The sequence below is a fragment of the Physeter macrocephalus genome, chromosome 3, assembly GCF_002837175.3.
Source record: "Physeter macrocephalus isolate SW-GA chromosome 3, ASM283717v5, whole genome shotgun sequence".
Taxonomy (NCBI): domain Eukaryota; kingdom Metazoa; phylum Chordata; class Mammalia; order Artiodactyla; family Physeteridae; genus Physeter; species Physeter macrocephalus.
The window spans coordinates 3,368,553-3,391,132 of NC_041216.1; the positions used below are offsets into that span (position 1 = coordinate 3,368,553).

The 22,580-nt window shown below is 51.0% G+C and overlaps 1 protein-coding gene across 8 annotated transcripts in view; it reads left to right on the forward strand.

The window, feature by feature from the left end:
* Nucleotides 1–22,580, forward strand: part of RIMS3 (regulating synaptic membrane exocytosis 3) — a 57,483-nt gene that overhangs the window by 23,072 nt on the left and 11,831 nt on the right. For 7 of the 8 annotated variants that reach the window (XR_003678587.2, XR_003678588.2, XM_028485701.2 and 4 more), the window contains 4 exons: nucleotides 10,040–10,212; nucleotides 15,242–15,408; nucleotides 15,775–16,022; nucleotides 21,342–21,483. Coding sequence is in view for 6 of the 8 variants with exons in the window: in XM_028485701.2 (XP_028341502.1) it covers nucleotides 15,806–16,022; nucleotides 21,342–21,483 (359 nt within the window). In the remaining 2 variants the exon portion in view is untranslated. The remainder of the gene's footprint in view (nucleotides 1–10,039; nucleotides 10,213–15,241; nucleotides 15,409–15,774; nucleotides 16,023–21,341; nucleotides 21,484–22,580) is intronic. The other variant, XM_028485698.2, reaches the window with a different exon arrangement.

Genomic DNA, 22,580 nt, shown 5'->3' on the forward strand with positions numbered 1-22,580 from the left:
TACATGTTGTTCCCTTATCCTGGAATGCCCTTCCCCTGCTTATCATCTCCTTCAGATAGATACCAGCTTGAACATCATTTCTGGAGAGAAGCCTAAACTGGAAACTAAACATCAGCCCCTTCCATAGGACCTTGTACTTCTTTACGACACTCATCACACTTGACTTGCTTTTCCTCATCTCTCTTTCTTGCTAGACTGTGGACTCTATGGGGTCAGGAATCCAGTTTTGCCTGGCCCCAGCACGTAGTAGGTAAACAATGAATTGTTCTGTGGATGAAAGGAATAGATGAATCATTGCTGCAGCATCCTAACTAGCCTCCCTGCCTCCAGGCCTGCCTTTTCCAGTCCTTTCTCTGTATAGCCCCAGAGTTCTAAAACACAGAACTGACCCTGCTACTTAAAATACTTCAATAGCTCCCCATTGAGGGCAAGAAGGGCCTCAGCTTCTTAGCATGGGATTCAAAGCATGTTATGATCTGCACCCGAGAGCCCCTCCAGCCTCATCTCCCCTGCTTACCCCCTCCCCACACTTTGAACTTCTGTTCTTCTAACACATCAGGCTGTTGTTTTGTGCCTCTGTGCCTCTGCCCTCGTGGTTCCCTCTGCCTATAATGCCTCTGCACCCCTGCTTTGTCTCCCTGGAGAACAACCTTCATTCTTCAAAACCAGCTCAGCTGCCACCTTTGCTGGGAAGCCTCTGAGGAGCCCTCCCGGCCCTCCCTGGGCAGAGTTGGCGCCCCCCGCCCCCCGCCACCTCAGCCACATCCACACAGAGTCTACATCTTTTCCTCCTTGTGTCCCATGAAACTGAGCTCTTCCAGTGCAGGCACAGAGGTTGTTCATCTTTGTGCCTCCAGCTCCCATCTTCTCCCCTGTCCTTAATTAGGTCTTTGCTTGTATACAGAAACCCACTCAAGCCAGCCTCAGTAATAAAGAAGGGTTTATTACGAGAACAGAGGGGGTTTGGGGGAACTCAGGAGTAGGAAAATCGTTAACCTCTGGAAGGTGAGACCTGTAGGCCAGGAGAAATTGAAGCAGCTGCTCTCTGTACCTTGTTGGCTGCCTTCACCTTTCTGTTTCCACACACTGGGTTTTCTCAGCTTCTCCAGATAATGGACCACTTATAGTTCCTGTATTTCATCCCTCAGTTCCAGCTACATTCAGAGATAGAACCCAGGGCTTGGCAGATCCAAGTCCAAACTCCCAGGAGAGGATCTGATTGGCTCTGAGGGGGTCAAATACCCACCCGGGTCCAATCAACTGAAGCCTGCAGGGAAGGAAAACAAAGTCAGACATGCAGATATGGCTCTTGTTTGTTTGTAATCTGGGCAAGTATTATACTTCAAAAGACATCTGCTATAATTCTTACAGTGCCAGGTGGGCCTGGCCCCAGCCTTCCATCTGGACGGCACCTGGTGAAAACAGACCTAGCATTGTGACTTCAAGAGGAGTCTTTTCCGGGGGCAGCAGCGCCCAGGGCAGGCTCCGAAGAGCCTGTCCAGTATCATTCAGAGGCCTGAGCAGAGAGTTAGGGAGATGAGACCCTGATTTTCTCACCTTTCTTTGGAGTTGGGGAGAGAGGGATGAGGAGGGCTTGAGCAGTCAGGACAGTTCTCTCTGCCAAAATCATATTCATCTTCTAAGGCGCAGCTCATTTCCTTTTCTCAGTGAAGAACCATGCATGGTAGTTCCTGCTGTGAGGCTCCTATTAGATGGTAGGTGTGAGGACAATTTGTAAATAGGAGAGAACTGAGCAATTTCTAAGGATTGTTATTATGGGAATGGAATGTGGCAACAGGGTGCCAGCTTGCCACCGTGCCATCCAAGCTCCTACAGGAGGCAGGCAAGCCTAGAACTTCCTTCCCAACGTGAGCATGGTCCCTTCAGTGAGACCTGAGATGACTTTCAGTGGCTCATGCACATGCCACTGCATGGCATTGGCTCACATACTGAGAAAGTTGGTTCACTTTCAACTCTATCAAGTCCAAGTTTGTCCCAGGAAGAAAGTGTCAGTGCCATGCTGGTGTGTCTTACAACTTTCCGACACTTGCTGCCCTTCTTTTTTTTTTTATAATTTAAAATATTTATTCATTTATTTATTTATTTATTCTATCTTTGGCCGTGTTAGGTCTTTGTTGCTGCGCACGGGCTTTCTCTAGTTGCGGCGAGCGGGGGCTTCTCTTTGTTGTGGTGCGTGGGCTTCTCATTGCAGTGGTTCCTCTTGTTGTGGAGCACGGGCTCTAGGCGCGCACGCTTCAGTAGTTGCAGCCCAAGGGCTCAGTAGTTGTGGCTCCTGGGCTCTAGAGCGCAGGCTCAGTACTTGTGGCGCACGGGCTTAGTTGCTCTACAGCATGTGGGATCTTCCCGGACCAGGGATCGAACCTGTGTCCCCTGCATTGGCAGGTGGATTCTTAACCAGTGCCCCACCGGAGAAGTCCCTGCCCTTCCTTTTAAACAGAGATCTTGGGGAATTCCCTGGTGGTCCAGTGGTTAGGACTCGGCGTTTTCAATGCCGGGGCCTGGGTTTGATCCCTGGTCGGGGAACTGAGATCCCGCAAGCTGTGCGGTGTAGCCAAAAAAAAAAAAAAAAACCTGGAAAACCACAGAGATCGTGACTGGCAGCTCTGTGTAGCTAAACTTTAATAATATAGCTTTGTTTTCACTGTACTTATTTTACTGTCATTTTCTATTTATTAAAATTGGTATTGGCTTTCCATTTATAGTAGTAACTCAAAATTTCTATTTAAAATAAATGCATTTAACTTTAAAGTGCCAATTTTAAGAAAATAATGAATGAATCAGGCGTATGGAGATTTGGCATAAACCACTGAGGGACACACAATGTTATGTGGATAATGCAAAACTGGGAAGCTGTACAGGGACGTCAGGGATGTGGACCTAGATAATCTTTAAGATCCCCTCCACCTACCTGGAGAATTTGGGGGTCTCTTATGCTGTGCCAGCCTACTCCCTTCTCCTCACCTTCTGCCCTGGCTTGGGTTGCTTTCAGAGAATTGTGCCGTGATTGTCCTGTAGATAGGAGAACGTGGGCTGCTGTCCTCCAGCTTGCTTGAGAGGGGGGCTTTTGGAGTTGGGGTGTCTGGATGGGGGTAGGATGCCTCTCGCCTCTGAGGCAGGACTTGGGCACTCCTGGGCGGGGGCGTTGCGGGGGGGCAGGCGCTGCAGACTCCACAGTCCTCCAGGTCCCCGTGCACAACATGGGCCTTAGGGCCTCCCAGAGGGCGGGAGTCCCAGGGAGTGCAGAGGCTATGGGGGCCATGGGTGAGGGTGAGGCTGTCCCCAGGGCTTGGGGCCCAGGGACGGCAAAGCCAGGAGGCTTTGGGGTCTCAAAGGTCCTGTTCTCCTTGCTCTCCCCTTTCCCACGTCTTTGTGCCGCTCACTGCCTGCCCCTGGAGATGGGGCAGCAACCCCAGGGGGCCTCAGAGGACACAAGATTTATCCACAGGGCCCAAGACCAGGGCCAGGTGAGCAGGAGGAAAGTCCTGCCTGCCCCTCCCCACTCCCACGTCCACAGCGGGAGGGCAGGCCTTGGCTCCAGGAGGGGTGGGGGGCCTGGGTAGTGTGGGGCGTGTGCTTGTGTATCCATGGTGAACGTCTGAGGGTCTCTGTGGAGGCATATCGTGTGTGTGTGTGCATGTGTGTAAGACAGAGAGTTTGTACGTACGTGTGCGTGTCCGTGGTGAAAGGACCTCTGAGTGATGTCTGAGAGTCTTTGTGGGGAGGCTCTGTGCGTTGTGTGAGTTTGGGCGTGTGTGGCAGGGTGTCTTGTGTGTGATGTGCATGTGGGTCTGTGGTGAATGCGTCTCTGTGTGATGTGTGTCTGTGAGGCATCTGGTGTGTGTATGTGTGTGTGTTGTGCGTCTTGGTGGCTTGCACGCTGGGTGTGGTGTGTGCCTGTTGTTTTGTTTGTGTCGACGTCTTTGTAGAGCGCGTGTCTGGCTCTGTGGTGTGTCCGAGTGGCTGTGTGCAAGTGTGTGGCGTGCACCTGGGGCTTTGTGCTCCAGAGAGGTTGCGGGGGGCCAGGGGCGTGCCTGGGAAGGCAGAGTGCGTTGAGGGCAGTGCCTGTCTGGGCTGGGGCCGAGGGTATGCTGGCTTCCCGGGGAGTGTCCCCAGGGCGGGCAGCGGGCGAGGGCGGCGCCTTACGGCTCAGCGCGGGGCTGGTAACCGGAGCCCCTTCCCCCATGAAATATTGATCCGGCCTAGCGGCCCTGGCCAAATAAGGCTAGACCCACAGGGAGCAGGGAGAGCGGGGGCCGGCCGCTGTCCGTGGTGCTGCCGCTTCCCCCTCGGCGGGGGCGTCGGCGCTCAGGCTGGGGCGGGGCTGGGAGGGGGCGAGATTTCCCCATCCACCAACACCCTCAGCGGGGCCCCTCCCTCTGAGGATGAGCTAGCCTGTCCCTCTCACCTATCGGTCAGTTCTACCACCCTTTCTAGGAAGGTGTAACAGGGACCAAGTGAGTATTTGGCGGGGGAGGGGATCCAGTATCCCTCAGGGCTAGGGTTTGCCTGGGACAGTCCTAACTGACACTTAGGGTTCAGGTGTGATTGTTAGTAGTGTCTCTGTTCACTCTTTGAAAGAGTCCTAATTGCATGATAAATTATGTGCTTCCCAGCGATGAGGCTTTGCCCCAAAGACCTCTTCCCCTGCTTCTCTGCTGTGCCCCTGGGGGTTCTGTAGTCAGTGGGTGTGCAAAGTGCGGTGTGTGTGTTTGTGAGTGGGGATACTGTCTTTCCTGTGCTTGGGCTGAGCTGGAATAAGGGCTTGGGAGCCCCAGGCCCCGTGGGATCCTGCTGCAACCCAGACCCTCCCCAGGGAATCCAGCTCCCTCTCTACCAGTCCAAATTCTGCTTTCCATTCAAGCTGTGCTTTTGTTCAGGCCTGGGCTTCCTTTGCCCTCCTGCATCCTGGGCTGGGCAGGCCTCTCCTTGGTCTCGATGTCAGGGTGTGTAGGGCCTCCAGGTTGGCCATCTGTGTACTCACGACATCTTCTCTGAGTTCTCCTACTTTGACTTGCTGATTCTCCCTCCTTCAGTGGATTCCATCTTCCTCCTACCCCTAACTGTAGATATTACCTCTCACCCTTTCCTCACTCTGTACCCTCCTCCGGGCATTCTCCTTCCTTTCCACACCTCACTTTTCCCTCTGGGAACACACCCAAATCCTGCCCGCTCACACTGTTCTCATGAACTCCAGGGAATCTGCTTACCTGTCCAACATCTCCATATGGGAGTTGCAAAATTATCTCAGGCTCATCATATCTAAAATAGGGACTCATGTTTCCCTCAAGCCAACTTTTCCCTCCAGGACCTCACGCTGTGGGGATGGCACCTGTCAGCCCTCACCCTTCCTGTAAATCATGTTGAATTCTGGTTTCTGCCCTTCCCCCAACCTTGTCCCATCGCTAACTCCAGACAATCCTCCAAGCCCTCCCACGACTCTAGCACCCCTTTCCTCTTTCCACCAGCACTGTCTGAAGCAGTGCAGCCCTTCTTACCTACCTCCTGACTGCTCCTCCTGCTGTCAGGCTTTCTTCTGATTCTGCACTGTGTTGGATTGATCTCTGTAAAATGTTACATCTAAACCATGTCAGATTTCACTTCCTTCAGGATTAAAGCCAAACTTCTTAGCCCTACATTCAGAGCCCTTCATTGGCTGTTCCCAGCCTACGTTCCCAGCCCTCTCTTCCACAGCTGCACATACCTCCTGCTCCAATTGCACTGCTCTGTTCACCAGCCTCTGAACATACCATTCTTTCTCTGGACCTTCCCAGCTAGTTTCCACCTCTTTCCTGCTACCTGTACCTCTCTAAATCCCACCCACCTTTCGAGGTGCTCTGCAGAGAATTTCTCCGTGATGCCTGCTCTGGTCTCCCCATCCTGAAGTGTTCACTCTTTCTGCAGAACAGCCAGGGCGTTTTATCTTTACCTCTCAGTGCTTTGGGTGGTCCTCAGACCAGCAGCGTGGGTATCACCAGGGAGCTTGTTTGAAATGCAGACACTCAGGCTCCACCTTCCGGTGACCCATGGAATGAGAATCTGCATTTCAGTAAGATCCCCAGGTGATTTGTGTGCACATTTAAGTTTGAGAAGCACTGGATGGTGCATCCACTGAGGGCGGCATCTTGCTTGTGTTCGGGAGTGGCTTCAGCCCCAGGGTGTTTTCTAGTGGCATTCTCAAGTGCCAAGTCTAGCAGCCCCTGTCAGGCAACAGCTGCCACATCTGGCCACAAGCTATGAGAGGGGGTGGGTGATGGAGATGGTCAGGAAGCGTGTGCACTCTTCCTGGATGCTTCCACCTGGAATCTATGCCCCACAAGGCTCTGGAGCTCAAGCTCTGTAAATCCACTAGAGTGACAGGAGGAGGAGTCAGTTAATCAATAAAAAGACAGTTATCAAGCAGACAGCAGAACTTTCCCCTCTTCACGACTACACATTGGTGGAAATGTCTGTTATTTTAATGTATTTTTTGAAAAGAAAAATATGTATTTTCATTTTTTCTTTATGAGATCATTAATAGTTTCTAAAGTAGTAACTTTAGAAAACACAATATATCACATGAAGAAAATAAAAATGACTCTCAATTCTGCTATCCAGCTATAAATACCATTTTTTTATTTTAAAGTTTGTTTTAGATCACCATTCATTCATTCAACAAATATTTACAGAGCCCTACTATGTGCCAAGCATTGGTGATTCAGGATGAAGAAGATGGCATGCTTTCTCTTTCTAAGCAGCGCGCAGCCAGCGGGGCGGGGTGTGGGAGATGGGCCCTGAACGAGTTAGGGCCAGCAGTGTATTCGTTTCCTAGGACAGCTGTAACAAAGTACCACAAACTGGATGGCCTAAAACTACATAAATGTATTGTCTCACAGTTCTGGAGGCTAGAAGTCTAAAATCAAGGTGTTAGTAGGGTTGGTTCCTTCCGAGGGAGGCTGCTCCATGGCTCTCTTCTGGCTCCTGGTGAACAGCTGGCTATCCTTGGTGTTCCTTGGCTTGTTCCTGTATCACTCCAGTCTCTGCCTCCATCATCACATGGGTTCTCTCTGTAGTCTCTCTCTGTCTTCACACAGCCACCTTCTTATAAGGACACCAGTCATATTGGATTAGGGACCTACCCTCCTTCAGTATGACCTCAGTTTTACTAATCACATCTGCAGCAACCCTATTTCCAAACAACATCCTGAGGTACCAAGGGTTAGGACTTCATCATATCTTTTTTTTGAGGGGGGTGCGGCGCACAGTTCAACGCACAACAGGCAAGGATGGTATAGGGTCTGGGGGAGGATGACAGGGGGACTAACCTTGTCTGCAAAGACTCTCCTAGGACATGACATCCAGCCTGGGACTGAGCGCTGAGTAGGGATTAGCCCCCAAAGGTGGTGCGACACATACCAGGTCCGCAGGACACGAGGGTGGGGACGGACTGGAGAAGGGCATTCCAGGCTAGCAGGAGACAAAGTGGCACTTTTGAGGAATGAAAAAAATGCAAGTGTGGCTGGAATACGGAGGAGGGGCAGGAGTGCGAGATGAGCTGGGTCACTTCACTTGTGGGCCTTGTGAGGGGTTTTTACTTTCTCCTGAAGGAAACGGGGAGCTACGGGAGGCTGTCCCACAGGAGGGATTCATTCCGTCTTGTGAGCCATCTCCTCACAAGACTGAGCTGTCTGAAGGCCGAGTTGTTCCTCTGTGAACCCACTTCTGAGGGAAGATGTGCGGCCATGTCCTCAGGAGCCCCCTGGCTGAGAGAAGACACACGGCAGCCCTGTCTGAGGAAGGAAGGCCTGGCCATGCCCCAGCAGCCCTCAGTCCAAGTGGGGAAGACGAACCTTGCCCTCAGGAGCCTTGTTCTGAACAGGAGACAGGGCTCACCCAGCTCTGGGTCTGCCTCACCCTTGGGTGTCCCGAGTCCTTGGAGTCTGGAGGACACAGGTTGGGCCCAACCACCCAAGCCCCTGCCCTGTTGTGAGGACTATGTCTGAGAACGTGTCCAGGGCAAGTGCATGACCCGTATGGGCCCCTGAGGCCAGAGGCCCTGAGGCTGGGGGATACCTGAGCACCCTGCTCTCCTCAGGAGATGTCTGGCTCTTGCCTTTGTATCGGGACCCAGTCTGTCTGCTCAACCCATCCCTACCACATACTCAGAGGGCCGCCCCTTTACTGTGTGTGATGGGAGAGGCACCCCCCTGCCCAAAGCTGCCTGTCCCTTCTTGCCTGGGCTGAGTGGGCCAGGCTGGGTGGAGGAGAAGTGGGTCAGCTCCGTAGCCATGGCGACCGCAGCTGCTCCCAGCCCGCCTTCTTGTCTCTCCGCCACCGACCTCACGATGACACCCTTTGTTCGGCCTGTGGGGATGGGGGCCAGAGGGGTGAGATTGGGGGCCAGAGTGTGTATGAGTGTGTGTGTGTGTGTGTGTGTGTGTGTGTGTCTGCCTGCCTGCCTGTGGCTGTCAGTGTGGCTACTTCTGTGTGCTTTTGTGTGGATGAGTTTCTTAGGGGGGGTGTGTGCATGTCTGTGTACACATGTGATTGTGTCTTTAAGTATGTATCATTTGTGTGGGTCTGCATGGTGTGTAATCACACATTTGAAATTCTGTGCCCTGTGCCTCTCCCGGTTATGCGTAGTGGGTGTGTGAGCCTGGTTTGGAGAAGATAAAAGTCACATAACCAGGAGAGGAACTGGCAGAGTGCTCCCTACTCAGGCTGGGTGTGCTCCCTGGGTCCAGCTTACCCTCCCCCACCACGCACCAGCTCTGTCACCCACCTGTCTCCCCCGGAGGGGGAAAGTGAAGGCTAGAAACAAGGGATACCCCCACCTTCTGTAGATGCAGGTAAAAGAAAAATCAGTATTACCTCATGAGCTGGTTCTCATTAGTTGGTGAAGCGGCACTGTGTTAAGAGGGATTCTGAGGTTAAGTCTGGCCTCTGACATGGGCACAGATTGGCATGAGCAATGTGCTGGGCAGCCCTAGTGCTAGATAAGGGTTGGGGCAGGGGTCTCCAATGCCAGACCCAGAATCTGCTGAGGGACCAGGAGCTGAGATGCTGGCAGGGAAAAGCACAGCCTCACATGTCAGCTCCCACCTCAACTGAGAGGTGCAGGGACCCAGATCCCACACTTATCCTGCACCCAGGGCTGGAGTGGGAGTTGATCCTGTTGGTCTCCGAGCCTTCCCATGAAGTGGTTGCACCTGGTTGCAATCCAGACTCATAAGCACCAACAGCTGTGAAGTCCTTTACCATTTACAAAGGCACATTATGAATAGTAATAATATAATTGCCCAGCTGAGCATTTAGCATGTACCAATCCTTATTTTTGTAATATTTCATCTAAGAATCCTAAGGCAGGCATTATTATTCCCACTTGAGAGATGAGGAGCTATAGGCTCAGGGTGGTTGTTAAGGAAATTGCCCTGGGTTATGTGGCTTGTAAGTGACAGATCTAGGTTTTGAACTAAGTCTGTCTGCCTCCAAAGCCTGTGCTTTTAATTACTGTGCTTTCCTGCTCCTCATGAACCCATCTGATCCCCAGTCCAGCCCGGAGAGTCAGGCTGGGTCCAGATGGCCAGTAGACTCATTTTATAGAAGAGGAGATGAGGGTTCAGAGACGCTGAATGACCTGCTCAGGATCACACACTGCGGGTGGAGCCGGGAGTCGGCCCCCTGATACACCCCCAATACACACACTCCTGACTGATGGTCGTGTCAGAGTGTGTGGGGAGGGACACAGACCCCATCGGTCAGGGGAGGACAGAGGAAGAATAGGGTCTGAGCTCCTTAGCAGTTGGACCTGGATGAGTCCCTTGGCATTAGCACCAGCAATTTAACATTAAAGTGCCTAAAGGCAGATTAGGGGACCCAGGAGTTTGGACAAGGAGGAGACAGCATCAGAGAGTTTGAATGATTTGCTGAAGGTCACACAACTATCTCCAAAGTTCGTCTCTTTACTCCACAAGCTACTAGAATCCCTGGAGGATACATGTCCTCTCTAGCCCTTCCTCTAAGCTCCCCTTTTTCCTTCCAGACTCTTATCACATCACCTCCTCCTGGAAGCTACCCTGATTGTCTTCACCTCCTTTCTTGAAAACTGGTGTCTCAGAAGTTAACAGAAGGCTTGTGTAAATGCCCTAGGTGTGTGCTGTTGGGAGGGGCACAGCCCCCTTTGATGGGAACACCACATTCAGATTCATCAGTTTGGTGAGTTTGGGTTGTCTTCGAGGTGAGAGGTGGGGAGGAAGCACCTGACAGGTGATGTAGGACCTGGGAGTTAGGAGTCTTGGTTTGGAGTTCTGGTTTTGTCAACAGCTTTCTGTGTGACCCTGGGTGTGTCTCTTTCCCATTCTTTTTTTTTTTTTTTTAAGATGTTAAAATTATAATGTCATATCATCACAATAATTTTTTTTCCCATGATTAGCTTTCTGGTTTTTTTTCACACACACACACTGTATTTTATTTTTACAAGAGATAAATAAACTGACACCAAGCATTATAAATGGATGACCACAACAAAGCAACAATGATTGCAATTACGAAACACACTCATACTATGTCATAATATTGACATTCAGTCCAGTAATCCTCCACTGTAACAGCTCCTTTACTTTGCAGTGAAAATTGATTTGTATATTTTTTGCCTCTGAGTCCTTGTGGGATTTTTTTTTTTTATTCAAACAGAAAGTCACAAAAATTATAATCATCCTCATCAGTTCACTCAGTCCCATGTAATTAATTTTTTTTCATCTTGATCTTTTGTTAGCACTTTTATGAATTCATCAATTTTCCATTACTCTTTCCCATTCTGAGCCTTGATTTCCTCCTCTGCAAAATGAAAGGCTCAGGTTGGACTAGGGAGGCAAGTCAGTTTGACCTTATGAGCTGGTTCTCATCAGTTGGTGATGCAGCACTGTGTTAAGAGGGATTCTGAAGTTAAATCTGGCCCTGATGAGAAAGAGAGAAGGATTAGTGATGTCTGCTGTGTGCAGAGGATAGGGAGGGGTGGTAAGAGCCTTAGGAATTTGCCATCCCTTACAGCCTAACAGTCCATCACTCTGTGACAGATTCCTTGGTCTTTTCTGTTGAAAGGGTGGGTAGCTAGTTTCATCTTGGGCTTTTGGATAGCCTTACTGATGCTCAAAAAAGGTTTATTAACTTGGTTAGACATATGGTCAAAAGGACCAAGGGGCCCAGGGTGGCCAGGCAGAGCCCGGAGTCCTGCCATTGTCAGGAATCAGGAGAGGGTTTTGGGAGCCTTTCGGGTACTGAGACCCCAGGGTAGAGGTCAAACGTTGAAGGCCAGAAAGAAAACGCTAGGCTCCTTCCTTGGGGAACTTGGAAGGTATCTGCTGGCATGAAGCTTGGCAGGAGTGGGAGGCAGTAGGAAGGGATCCCTGGAGGGAATGTCCAAGCTGTGGCCATAGATGCTGCTATAGCAATAGATGGGAGTCAGCAGGGAGAACTTCAGAGTAAGGTTTCTGTGACCCAGCAAGATCATGGGAGGGTTTCCTTCCATCAGAAGCCATGACCTGGATTGGGAAAGGGACAGTTCTGCTCAGAGGCAGGGAATTGTTGAAGTGACTTTTGTAGAAATTCATTCAGCAATCTTTTAGAACCACCAGTATGTGAAGTGCTGTGTTCTGTGTCCTGCCGGCCCCTCACCACTCTGCCACCATATCCACCTGCTGCCCCTTTCCCATCCCTGTGGTCTGATGGCTGGGGGCGCTGCTGTGAGTAGGACTGCCTTCCTTACAGGGGCCAGGTGGTTGTCTCTGACTGGCTCTCTGTCTTAAGCCAGGCTGGCTGCCAGAGAATCAACTAGAGCCCTAATTCTGAGCCTGCTGCCCCCATGTGTGTCAAAAGGACTCTAGAGAGCACGTCATCTGACCCCTTCAGTTTACACACAGATGAGGAACCCAGGCCCAGAGAAGGTCACACAAAGAATCTAATCTATACAGTATACATTCTAATCCCACCTCCTGATTCTGAACTCTCCCAGGCTGCCCTACCCTGGACTTGGGACCGGGGGGCAGGCCCTAAGGTCCTGGGTCCAGTGCTTTGGGTCAGGCTCAGCTCCTCCTGTCCCCTTGGGGGTAGCCCCTGCCTGCTGGGCCCTCCTAAACATTCGTCAGCTCTCCAGGCCCCCTGGGTGATCCCCAGGTGGTTAAAGATGAGAATGTGGCTGCGGATGGTGCAGAGTCCTGGATGTCAAACCATCTGCTTGTTGGTTCCATTCATTATTCATGAGGAAACATAAGCCCCTGGGTTGGCAGGGTCAAGAATTTTGTCCCTTACCCTCTTTCCTTCTCTTCCCCTGGGAGCAGGGTTCTTGAGCTTCCTGTCGGCAACACCAGGGAAGCAGTTGCTTCTCCAGCTGTGGTCTGAGTGGCATCTCTGCTGCCCCTCAGATGCTCACGCCAGCCATGGGAACCTGGGCCAGAGTGGGTTTTCTCATCACAGATACTTTGCTTACAGTTTTCTCAAAGAACCTGGAGACCTGGGGCAAAGCCTGAGCAGGAGGGCTGGGCCCCCCTCTTTGGGTGAGCTCTGGGGTGAAGGAGTAGGGGCTGCTGAGCGTGTCTGTCTCTTCGTGGAAACAGGAGACACGGAAACAGGAGTCCAGGCCTGGCCACTTCTTAGCTGAGTTGGATGGGCAAGGCCTTAACTTCTCTGAGACTGGGTTTTCTCATCTGTGACATGGAGATAACTACACATGTAACAGAAATACTTGAAGGAGTAAATTAGGCTTTTGCTCTAGCTGGTTCAAAGTATCAGATAAGCCCCCTCCCACCGTCCACCAAAAGACCATGCAGATACCAAAAAAAACACACAAACTGGCACTAGAATTGGAAACTAAAGAGGTCATCATAGGCCCAAGTCCAGGGGGACTTTCCATTAGCTGCAAGGTTGATGGGGGATGGATGGAGAAATACAATCTGAGACTCTGCATACATCACAGGGCCAGCGAGAACAGTCTAGACAGCCACAAAGAAGTCAAAACATGGCTTTAACTCATCCCTACTGGCAGCCCTCATTCACCAGGCCGGCGGGAGCCGTGCTGATCAGGAGCCCAGGTGGCCATTCTCAGCTGTCTGGGGACTGTCTTCCTCGTCAGCTGGAGTGGTGCCTTCCCTTCCCACCCCCATCTCCCCTCTCCTTTCTATATCCTTTTGAAAAGTCGGATTCCTCAGGGTGATGGGGCCCTGAGCCCTGGGATGGGAGCTGCCCTGGGGAAAGTGCTGGGGGCTACAGCAGAGCTGGGAAGGGCTGGGGGCAGAGCCTGCCTGCAGCTGTCTCTCCTGTACTCTGTCCCGAGCCTAGGACTTTCAGCCAAGTTGTAGAGGGCGACAGCAGGAGATCCCACCTCTGCACTAAACAGAGCCACGGGCGCCTGCTGCCCTGCTCCCCAGAGTGACTTCCAGTGCCCTCTGTCCTCTTCCCTAGCACTCGTCAGAACCGCCATTAAATATTTAATTGCATAACTAGTTATTCACTGTCTCTCCTGGACTGGAGGCTCTGGGAGGGCAGGACAAAGTCGGCCTGGCTCACTACTGTATCAATGGCACTCAGCAGAGGCCTTGGAATTTTAGGGGTTTAAATTTTTTTTTAACATTTTTTCCTCAATTTTATACTCAGAGAAAAAATATTTTTCTTTTTTTTTTTTGGCCACACCATGCAGCTTGCAGGATCTTAGTTCCCCAACCAGGGATCAAACCCGTGCCCCCTGCAGTGGAAGCGTGGAGCCCTAACCACTGGACCGCCAGTAAATTCCCCAAAAATATATTTCTAAAGTATATTATTAAATAAAATGATGACCTTTAGCATAAATATAATACTTAAAACTTGGGATCACTTGGGGTGATCATTTTGTAATGTATAGAACTATCAAATCACTATCTTGTGTACCTGGATCTAACATAGTGTTGTAGGTCAATTATACTTCAATTTTTAAAAATGAATAGATAAAAATTTTTAAATTGCCTTGATTATTTTAGGACATCAACTTGCCAGTTTCTACAAGAAGGCCAGTTAGAATATTGATTGGGATTGCACTGAACCTATAGATTAATTTAGGAATAACTGACATTTTATTTTTGGAATAGTTTTTTTAATTGAAGTATACTTGATGTACAGTATTATATAGGTGTACAGTATAGTAATTCACAATTTTTAAAGATAATACTCCATTTATAGTTACTATAAAATATTGGCTATATTCCCTTTAGGTATTTGTTGAATGCAGCATTAGAGAGAAAATTTGTCTACTTTGGAAAGGAATTTGGCAATATATTCCAGGAATCAGAAAAATGTTTATGCTTTCAGTATTAGGTGAGATGCTTTTGGATGTAACAGAGAACCCTGAGTCAAACTGGCTTAGGCAATGGAAAACACATTGTCTCACATAGCAGGAAGGCCAGAGAAGGCAGGCTCCAGGTTGGCCTGAGGTCCTTTCTGTCTCTGTGCCATGCCACCCTCAGCAGCACTGGCTTCATCCTAGGGTGGGCTGTCTCTCGGGAGAGAGGTCTTAAGGGAGGAAGGGAAAAGACAGACAGAGAAGCACCCACCTCTCTTGTAAGGCTGGAATCCAAATCTTCCCCTTAAGTCAGATTGGGCCAGTGTAGTCATATGCCCACTCTTGGACCAGTAAGAGTTACCAAGGTGAATGCCACTCACTGATTGTTTTACCCAAATCAGGATCTGCCTCTAAAACAAGGGATGAGGTGGACAAAACCAGAGCTCTGTCAGGAAGCAGGAAGTGAAAAGCTACCAGTGGCGTTCACACGCTCTAGCCCAGTCACCTCATTTCCAGGAGTTGATCCTAAGGAAATAAGCAGATAAAAATCAGTGTACAAAGATCTTTATTGCAGTGTGGTTTAAAAGACAGGAGGGAAAGGGGGAGAGAGAGAGAGAGAGGAGAAAGTTGGACTTGATCTAAGCAGTAATCATATTGAAATATTTAAGTCAATTATAGTGCCTCCATACAATGGAACATACTGGTGGCATTTAAACATTTCTACAAAGTGTTAATAACATTGGAAAGTCTTCTGATATAACATTAAATGAAAAATAGCAGGATATAAAATTGTATTGGCAGTATGAGTTCAGTTGTTTTTTGAAATGTGTGAAAAAGAGACTGGGAGGAAATCGGCTAAGATGCCTGTAGTGGCTGCCTCCCAGTAAGGGTGATTTTCCCTGCTTCTTTACACTTTTCTGTCCCACCCGCTTCAAGCAGGAGGACCCTTTCCACAGTCTGCCCAGGCTGGAGCCAGTTTTGTTCTGCCTGTTCTCATTTTTGGCTGTGAAAACAACAGTCACGCTTACTGAATATTTACTCCGTGCCTGAAACCGTTCCAGGCACTTTCACCTGCGCTAATTTAATCCTTACAACGGTCCTACGAGGTAAGTGCTTTCATTTCTCATTTTGCTGAGGTGTTCACTGAAACCCCAAGATGTTTGGTCATGAGGTCACACAGCTTGTGGGTAGAGGCCTTTGGAATTCAAGAGTGGGTCACATAACTGCACAGCCTCCGCCTTCACCGCCAAACAAGGTCGCCTGTCAGGACAGCCACATGCTAATGAGAATAGTCCCGTTCATCGAGCCAGATTCTGGGCACACCCTTTACATTGACTTGTTCACTTAATCCCCACAACCTCAGAGAGGCTGAGCGCCTTGCCCGAGGTCACACAGCTAGGAAGGGGTGGGGCGGCGGTAGAGGGGCCCGGGGTCTGACGTGGGACCCCTTTGTCTCTCCCGCTGCCCCACAGGGTTGCCTGAGGCCCTGCCGCCCCGTGGATCATGTTTAACGGGGAGCCAGTTCCGGCCTCAGCTGCGGCCTCCAGGAACGTGGTGCGGAGCTCCAGCATCAGCGGCGAAATCTGCGGACCCCAGCAGGCTGGGCACGGGACCGGGACCACCACCGCCAAGAAGCGGCGCAGCAGCCTCGGGGCCAAGATGGTGGCCATCGTGGGCCTGACCCAGTGGAGCAGGAACACACTCCAGCTCCCCCAGGCTGGTGAGGGGTGTGGGGCCCCCCGCGCTGGGGCGGGACCCCTCACAGTGACGGGGTGCCCCGGGGCGGTTCTCGTGGGTGGGCACTCCCAGCCCCACAAATCCTTATGTCGCACTTACCACGTACCAGGTGCTGCTCTGGGTCTAGTCCGTGTCCTACTCACTGACTCCTTCTGTAACTCTATGTGGAAGGTACTGGAGCACAGAGAAGGGAAGTAAGATGCCCCAAACTGTACAGCTAGTAGGTGGTGGAGTCTGGGTTCAAACCCCGGCATTGGGCTCCCGAGTTCATGCTCCTAACCTCAGTACTCTGCTGCCTCTGCACAGACTTACACACTTATCAGCAGTTATTCATTAAGCAGCCATCATGTTCCTGGCACTGTGCTGAGTGACACCACAGCTTCACAGAAACATCCACGAGATTCAGTCTCACCTGTAATCTTCGAGTTTCCTAAGTACAAGTAGCTGCACACATATGTTACAAAGCCACGAGAGAGACACACACGTACAGAGACACATGCCTTGCATAATCACATAAATAGCATGTTCAATTGCTCAGGAAACCTACCCTTACGCACATGCACACTCAGTGGCCTGTGGTCATAGAAACACGTCACACGTGTGTATGCATATACCTCACAAAGCCACATTCACACACTACCTTCACAGCTACCTCCTGATGAATACAGCATACTTTCTCAGACACCTGGTTATAGAATCCTACTTATGCTCAGCCTGGCGGGTGACCCACCTTGTCACACACAGTCACACCTGGAGCTCATGTCACGGGAGCCAGCTCCCCCCACCAAGACCTCCTCACTTTGTGGCATCAGCCCAGACACCAGCTGGTTTTGTTTTAAAACCTCTTCCCGCTTATTTTGCTCAGAGTAACAACTTCCCTAAGAAACCTTCCAATAGGCAGCTGGATGGGGGTGGTGACGGGGTGGGGCACTGGAGGATCCGGGGAGAATGCCCATCAAGACTCCCAGCTGGGGCTGGAGCTGGGGGACTTCTCCAGGCCTTCAAATAGATTTTTACAAAGCCCTCCGCAGGAGCTTGTGGGATGGTCTTTTCCAGCAATCAAGCTGCGATATGGTTTCTGGCTCAGAGAAATGCTAGACGGGGAGGGGGCTTGAGATTATGAGTGCCCCAGGATGAGCATGGCCCCTGTGAATATGCTTGACACTAGGGAGTCAGGAAGATGGGGATCTAGGAATCCAGGAGTTGGGCTGGGACAGGACCAATGGGGTGGCAGTAGGTTGGGGGACTAAGATTAGGAGGGCCCCCCAGGAACCTGGCTTCAGGAAACCAAGCCCTGCTGATCTCTGGCTGAATCGGCTGATTCAGCTTCAGACCCAAAGGTCTCTTCATGCCCAGATGATTTGGAGGGACAGTCTTCCAAGGCCAGGACAGGTGCCTGAGTCACTGTGAGACATATCAGTGATCTGCCTGGGACTGTCCACCTACCTAGGCTCCGCAGTCAGCAGGCAGGGATTGGAGCAGACACCAGGATGACCTCCAGCCTTGAGGGGAAATGAACGATGATGGGGCTTCCAGATCACTTGTCTCTGTGGTATGCAAGGGCATGGCTGAATGCCTGGGGAGCCAGGGGAATTGCCCACTGCCCTTCTAACCAAAGGCCTCTCTGAATCATCCAGTTGCCAAATGTCAGAGCAGGAAGGGGCCCTGGGGATCTGGAGATCCTCTGGTCTGATGTACTCATTTTATTGATGAGGCATCTGAGCCTGGAGACTAGAAGGCACTTTTTTGGAGAAGGACTTCAAATTGGTCTTCAGAGATACACCCTGTCATTTACTAGCTGGGTGACTTGGGCAAGTTACTTCACCTCTCTGAGCCCGCTTCCTCATTTGTAGAATAAGGACAATAATACATGCCTTGCTGTGTTGTCCAGGGGATTGAATGAGATAGGATGTGTAAAGGTACCCAGCCTCTTGCCTGGCACGTACTAGACACTTGGTAAATTGTTGGTGTTATTATTACCCATGGTCACACAGTAGGGCCAAAAAAAAAGTGACTTCTCTGGCCTCCACAGCTCTGCCCCTTGCTTGTAGAATACTCCTCTCCTCTTCATAATTACTTGTCCCCATTTTGTTCTCCCAGGCCTTGAGGTTGCCAGTGTCCCAGCTTAAAGCGCCATCCTGGGTCTGGCCTCAGAGGGAGGTATGGGGTCGATCACTGTGGGCATTGGGCCCGGAAACTCTGTTCTGGGATAAGATCCTAGCAGGGTGACCCTGCTGCCCCCGGTGGGATGGCTCAGTTCCCTGCAGGGCGGGGCTGTGTGAAGTGGGCAGAAACTCCTCTCCAGGACCCAGTCTTCTGGGCTATGAGTCTGCCCTTCCCAGGTCCTCCATACTGCTCATTGGCTTGAGCCCCACCCATCCTATCCTCTTTGTTTCAAAGCCTGTTCTATTGCGCCAGCCTCCCCTCTAGTTCCCCTGCCTTCTGCCTGCCCCTTCCATTTTATTCCTTATGTTGCCCTAGAATGGCCTTCCAAAAACTCACCCTGAAACTTTAGAGGACTGGTCCTGGCTCTAACTCCTCATGGGACCTTGGTAGAGTCACTTTCCCACTGGGCCTCAGTTTCCTCTTCTGTAAAATGGAGCTTAAAAGACTGTCTCCCAGCTTCCTTCTAGATTTAACATTCTTTAAGTTGTGGGAGCAGAGGGGAAGGTGGGGTCAGATCTTTGGGCTCCCAGGACACATGTGGGTTCTGGCCTGGCCTTAGGCTGGGTCTACACAGGGCCATCCTGGGCTGTCCTTGCCTTTGCTCAAATGGAGCTTCTCTTTTCAGTACCAAGGACAGTGGCTCTCCCCTCCTAGTCTCTGGGCCCTGGGCCAGGGTGGGGCGAGGGCTCCGGATCATTGCTGGAGATCCCATGGGGAGTGCTGCTGGAGGCTGTGTTTTCCTCTCCCTTGTTCATGGTGGGACAGATGGGATGGTCCCTGGAGTCTTTTGGTCTCCAAGGACCACAGAATTATTGCAAGCAACTTGGTCCAGTTCTCTAGGGAGAGAGGCTACATGAAGTTACTTCCCAGATCGACAGAGTTCAGAGACTGGACAGGTATAAAACCAGTAGAGGAATCTTCTCTGAGTTTGCAAGACCTTCCTCCTCACCCAGAGACATGGAACTTAATCTCTGCTGAATCACATCTCAAAACAATGTGGAGTTGGTGGAGGGGAGTGAAAAGTAGCATATCAGTGAACTGGGAGTCAGTGGGCCTAGGGTCTAGCCCCAGCTCTATGGGTGCTTGGACTTTAGGTTCCCCATCTGTGAAATGGCATTTCAGGATTCTGTAACTTCCCTACCCAGAGGCTCACAGTAGGTTGGGCAGATCAAAGAAGGTAAATTTTCTCCCAAATGGGTCAAAGCTTTCCTAAGCTCTAGATGATGGGGGATTGGGGTCACGATGTGGTGAGGCTCTGACTTCAGCTCAGGGTGTTTGTTGGGGGGGTTTGAGGAGAAGGAGGGTAAAGTGTAGCCCCCATAGGCCCTTCTGTCTTCTAATCGGATTAGAGGGGATGTGGCAGTTAGGAGCAAGGGACAGGGCAAGTCCACCCCACCCACAATTATTGCCCAGCCGTCTGTGTGTGGTGGGTCACACACCATTTGTGGGTTTGCATCTATGTGTGTGATTGAGCGGAGGGGTTCAGCTCCTGGTGTTATTATGGTGTGAAGGTCACATGTGTGTGGCAGGCTGTGTCATGTGTAAGACTTGGTAAGACCATTTGTGGCTGTGTGACTGTTATATGAACATACACATGATCTTGTATGTAAGATCACTATATAAACATGTGATTGTTGGCACTCGTGTGTGTCTGCTTATGCCTGTGCAAAAGAAATATGCATGAGCTAATAAGACTCTGTGTGTGGGGTGTGTGTGTGTGTAAGAGAGACAGACACGTTGATGGTCTCACTGATTGCTGGGTAGTAGCTGTTCCAATATCCCAGAAGCTGGGGTGGTTCCAGAGGAGACATTCCTCCTTACAGCACCCCACTCCCAGTCCCCCTATCCCATCCTCTCAGCCTTTCCTCTCCCGATGGGGCTTCCTGAAAGATAAGTAGGGCAAAGCAGGAGGAATAAAGGCCCCGTTTTCCCAGGCTGGGGTCTCGAACATCCCCTCCCAACCCACTGTTGGGTGTTAGTGGGAGAGCGAATTTCCAAGGTAACCAGCTCCCCCTTCCCCGCTGCTTTCAGGGGCTGTGCTGCCTGCCTCACCCTGGCCTCTCCCCATCCCTGTAAGCAACTCCACTCTTAATTTGCCTGGACCTCTAACCAGTGACAGCAAAAGGCTCCTTTGGTATAGTCCCTATCTGAGCGTCACTTCCCTCCCCATCAAGCTCCTCAGGCAGCCAAGCTTCAGGAGGGCAAGTCCCTGAAAACCCACAACCCGTCTTCTGTCCGCGCCCCCCCGCCAGGCAGAGAGAGTGTCTAAAGGGACCACACTGCAATGCTGAGGAGGTTGCCATGGAAACCCAGGCAGGATGGTGTGCTGCTAGGAGAGGCAAAGTGCCCCATGTTCCATGCAAGGCTGAAGAGGGGACCTAGGGGTAGAGGGCCCCCCGAACAGGAGCTACAGAGACACTGGGGGTGAGCTCTCACCACACAGCTTCTGAGGTTCTTCTGCAGACCTCTCCCTCAAAGCCAAAGTCAGTTCAGGTCAGCCTAGGAGTCTCTCTCTCAGTCTTATTTTTCTAGTGGCTTCTCCACCTCTCCACACACATCCCCCTCCACATTCAGACCCACCTTGAGAATGGGTGTTAGTTTGCCAGTGGTCAGGATTCACGTGGGTTTGTTTGTTTTTTATAGGACCTGTGAAGGTATCACAGAGGTGGGTTGTGATGTCTGGGAGTGACAGGGTTCAGGAGAGTACCTGGAAGAGGAAAAGCAAATCTGGAAATTCCAGAGAAGGCAAACTTTCCAGAAGAAGAAACTTAACCCTTTGGGGCAAGGGCTGAAATTGAGTGGCAAGGTGTAGGTCAGGGGGGCTTGGCAGGAAGGAGACCGAGGGTGGAGGGCTGCAGGGCTGAGCGCTGCCTGCTGACTCCCCACCCGTAGCCCCACCATCTCCACTCTGCCTCCAGCCATCCTTCTAGTCTGCTTTGTCTGCGTCACTGCCCTGAGCAGGCCCAGGGGTCAGGCTGCAGACCGGCTCTGGAGGTCATCTCAGCAGTGGCCCTGCCTCCAGTCTGAGCCCTGCCTATCCTGCCCCCTCCCAAGAGGATGACTTTAGCAGTGATCTCGGAGAAGGCTCCTCAGTGATCTGACCTGTTCCTTCTCTGTGCTTCGGGGGGTGTCACAGAAGGGGCCACCAAGAAACTGCGCAGCAACATCCGGCGGAGCACGGAGACGGGTGTTGCCGTGGAGATGCGGAGTCGGGTCCCTCGCCAGGGCAGCCGGGAGTCCACGGACGGGAGCACCAACAGCAATAGCTCCGACGGCACGTGCGTTCAGCCCACCCCCACCGCGTGCCCACCCTCCACCTGGGTCCTCTGGTCACAGGCACAGGGCTGGAAAATCTGCTTGGGTTTCCAGCCCAGTTATCTGAGTTCCTGTGTGTCCCCGCCTCCCTCTGTCCCCCTCCCCTGGACACCCGCTGCCTGGGCCCCAGTCTTCCTTTTGCTCTGGGCCTCTGTTTCCCATCAGAATACCCCAGTGGCCCAGGAGCAGTTCATCCCATCGGTATGTTTCATGCCTCCCACCTCCCAAGACCTCCATACCATCCTGCTCCAGAGGAAAGGGTTGGAAAGGAAAATGGGATCCTAAAATCTTTTAAATCTGAAAACAGTTGTTACAGCTCCGCTGAATGGAGTTCTCACAGGTGGACTTGCTTGGAGCTTAGGGCAGGAGTTTGGACTAGATCGCTGTTTTCCAAACTGGATGATGACTCACAGGCAGGAAGTAAAATCTGTTTGGTGGGTCAAAACCAGCATTAGAAAAGGGAATAGGAAATTCAAATGTATCCTATGGAGGAAGGAAAAATTACCTTGTGAACTTTTCAATAGATAGATAGATGCACGTTGGTCTGTGACGTTAAATGTATTTCTTACATATGCATATGGGTTGCAGTCAAAAATTGGAAAGTCTCTGGGTTAGATATTCCCTTGGATCTCTTCTAAATCTATGAAATGATGGTTATATGATTAAGATTTTCTGAATCAGCTTCATCAAGGCCCAATGATTTCAGGATTCTGTGGCTCTATTATTTAAATTCTAGGATCACGTGTCTTGCTACTCTGCCTGCTTCTATGCATGTGAGTAGCTGCTAGGATTTACCATATGCAGAATGGCACTTCAGATCAGTGCCTCTTACTCTGGGATCTACCAGCCATCTATCAGGCCAAAAACAATGTCTCATTTAATACAACAACCCTGAGGGATGTTGGTACTACCATTATTTCCATTTTACAAGTGGAGAAACTGAGGCACAGGAAGAGGGTGTGGTACCTTTCCAAGGTCACAGCTATTAAGTGGTGGTGGAGTTAGGATTTGAATTAAGGACATTTGACCCTAAAACCTTTTTTCACAATCTCCACACTCT